Source organism: Alosa pseudoharengus, unplaced genomic scaffold (assembly GCF_046254945.1).
Source record: "Alosa pseudoharengus isolate Yale_2024_CS ecotype anadromous, Long Island Sound unplaced genomic scaffold, YU_APseudo_1.1 YU_APseudo_1.1_scf_10, whole genome shotgun sequence".
Classification (NCBI taxonomy): Eukaryota; Metazoa; Chordata; class Actinopteri; order Clupeiformes; family Clupeidae; genus Alosa; species Alosa pseudoharengus.
The window spans coordinates 35353630-35356129 of NW_027468565.1; the positions used below are offsets into that span (position 1 = coordinate 35353630).

At 45.6% G+C, this 2500-nt stretch overlaps 1 protein-coding gene across 1 annotated transcript in view; it reads right to left on the reverse strand.

Annotated features, from left to right (window-relative positions):
- kcp (kielin cysteine rich BMP regulator) overlaps positions 1–2500 on the reverse strand; it is a 55472-nt gene that overhangs the window by 18605 nt on the left and 34367 nt on the right. Inside the window, exons 23-26 of the mRNA XM_076271017.1 lie at positions 2263–2356; positions 1705–1878; positions 989–1071; positions 808–901 (exon numbers count right to left, since the gene is read on the reverse strand). Coding sequence (XP_076127132.1) covers positions 808–901; positions 989–1071; positions 1705–1878; positions 2263–2356 — 445 coding nt within the window. The remainder of the gene's footprint in view (positions 1–807; positions 902–988; positions 1072–1704; positions 1879–2262; positions 2357–2500) is intronic.

Genomic DNA, 2500 nt, shown 5'->3' on the forward strand with positions numbered 1-2500 from the left:
CCACTACTTATTATGTTTGTGTGGGAACTTGAATTAGAATCATGACCCACAAGCAAAAATGCCTATTGTTGAAGACCACATTTGGTACGTTCGGTATGCATCTGTATTAAAGCTAACATGATGTACCTAAACAGTTTGGAACGTTCAGTATGCATCTGTATTGAACCTAACATGCTGTACCTAAACAGTTTGGCACGTTCGGTATGCATCTGTATTGAACCTAACGTGCTGTACCTAAACAGTTTGGCACGTACTGTACGGTATGCATCTGCATTGAACCTAAAGTGCTGTACCTAAACAGTTTGGTACGTTCGGTATGCATCTGTAAACAGTTTGGCATGTTCGTATGCATCTGTATTGAACCTAACGTGCTGTACCTAAACAGTTTGGTACGTTCGGTATGCATCTGTATTGAACCTAAAGTGCTGTACCTAAACAGTTTGGTACATTCGGTATGCATCTGTAAACAGTTTGGCACGTTCGGTATGCATCTGTATTGAACTTAATGTGCTGTACTTAAACAGTTTGGCACGTTCGTATGCATCTGTATTGAACCTAACGTGCTATACCTAAACAGTTTGGCATGTTCGTATGCACCTGTGTTGAACCTAACGTGCTGTACCATTGTTCGGAAATTGTGTAGCTTTACACCCCCACTAGTTTTATAGTCAAAAGAGATGGATAAGTATAGACAGAAAAAGGAGAGAGAGAGAGAAAGAAAAGGAGATATTTTGAGAAAGATAGAGTGTGTGTGTGTGTGTGTGTGTGTATGTGTGTGTGTGTGTGGGTGTGTGTGTGTGTGTGTACCTGGACACTGGGGACAGCACTCTCCTGGTACGCTGTGAGGCAGTGTGCAGTGTAGAGCTGGACATCTCTTCATGAGACACTGAACATTCCCATTCTAAACACACGCACACACACATTATTCACACAAACATCAGCAACATCAGCATACTTACTTTCAGTCTCTCTCACACACTCCACTTACAATACAGTGGCAGGTTCTGCATTTGTCTGTTGGATGAGGGAACTCCGCACCATTGGGATATTCTTTACCAGCATAACTACATCCTTCAAAACACAAACACATACACACACACACACACACACACACACACACACAGGATTAGAAGTATGTCCATATGCTATTCCATGAGAGTGTTTTTTTGAGCTGTATATGTTTTGCATTTATCATTATCTTCATGTGTGTGGGCGTATGTGCATGCGACTATGTGTGAGCATGTGTGTGTGTGTGTGTGTGTGTGTGTGTGTGTGTGTGTGTGTGTGTGTGTGTGTGTGTGTGTGTGTGTGTGTGTGTGTGTGTGTTTGTTTGTTGGATGGGGTGGAGCTGGAGGAGGGCTCTGAGTGGAAGACAGACTGTAGCCGGTATGTGTGTAATGACGGAGAGGTGGTGTGTCGCTCCGCACACTGTCCCCCCATCACCTGCCAGCACCCCACTGTCTGTGTGTGTGTGTGTGTGTGTGTGTGTGTGTGTGTGTGTGTGTGTGTGTGTGTGTCTGCGTATGTGTGTGTGTGTGTGTGTGTGTGTGTGTGTGTGTGTGTGTGTGTGTGTGTGTGTGAGAGCGAAGTGTGTGAGCGTGTGTGTGTGTGTGTGTGTGTGTGTGTGTGTGTGTGTGTGTGTGTGTGTGAGAGAGCGAAGTGTGTGTGTGTGTGTGTGTGTGTGTGTGTGTGTGTGTGTCTCACCATTACAGTTGTTCTGGCAGCAGGAGGCTGGCAGTGGGTGATGGCAGGTGGGTGTGGGGCACTGGTGGTTCTTACACTCCACCGCTCCGTCCAAACACACACAGTCCTCACACGGGTGCACCGGGTTAGGGAACTGCTCGCCATTCACAAACACACGATTCTCGAAATCACAATCTGCAAACACACACATACACACACACACACCACACACACACACACACACACACACACACACACACACACACACACACACACAGACAGACACACACCACACACACACACACACACACACACACACACACACACACACACACACACACAGACAGACACACACCACACACACACACACACACACACACACAGAAAAATAAAAAAAATATTTGCTGACTCCACTTATCCCAGTCAAATCATCTTGTTACTCTGATTGAGTTTAGTTAAACATAGTGTAGTGTCAAGTTCATTACAAGTGTATTATTAAGCAACAGCTTAGTTTCAGATTGCTATGGCCTGGCCTGTTCAGATGATCTCCCGGTTTCTTCACCGGGAGGTGCTGTTCACCTGGGCACTGAGCGCAGCACTGTCCAGGCGTCCTATACGGCTTGGAACAGGTGAGCTGGGGACAGTCAATAACTACACACTCCATTGAACCATCCTACACACACACACACACACACACACACACACACACACACACACACACATCAATAATATGCAATGCATACATTTATATCACATTAATACTTGTAGTGATGTGTGTGTGTGTGTGTCTGTGTGTGTGTGTGTGTATGTGTGTGTG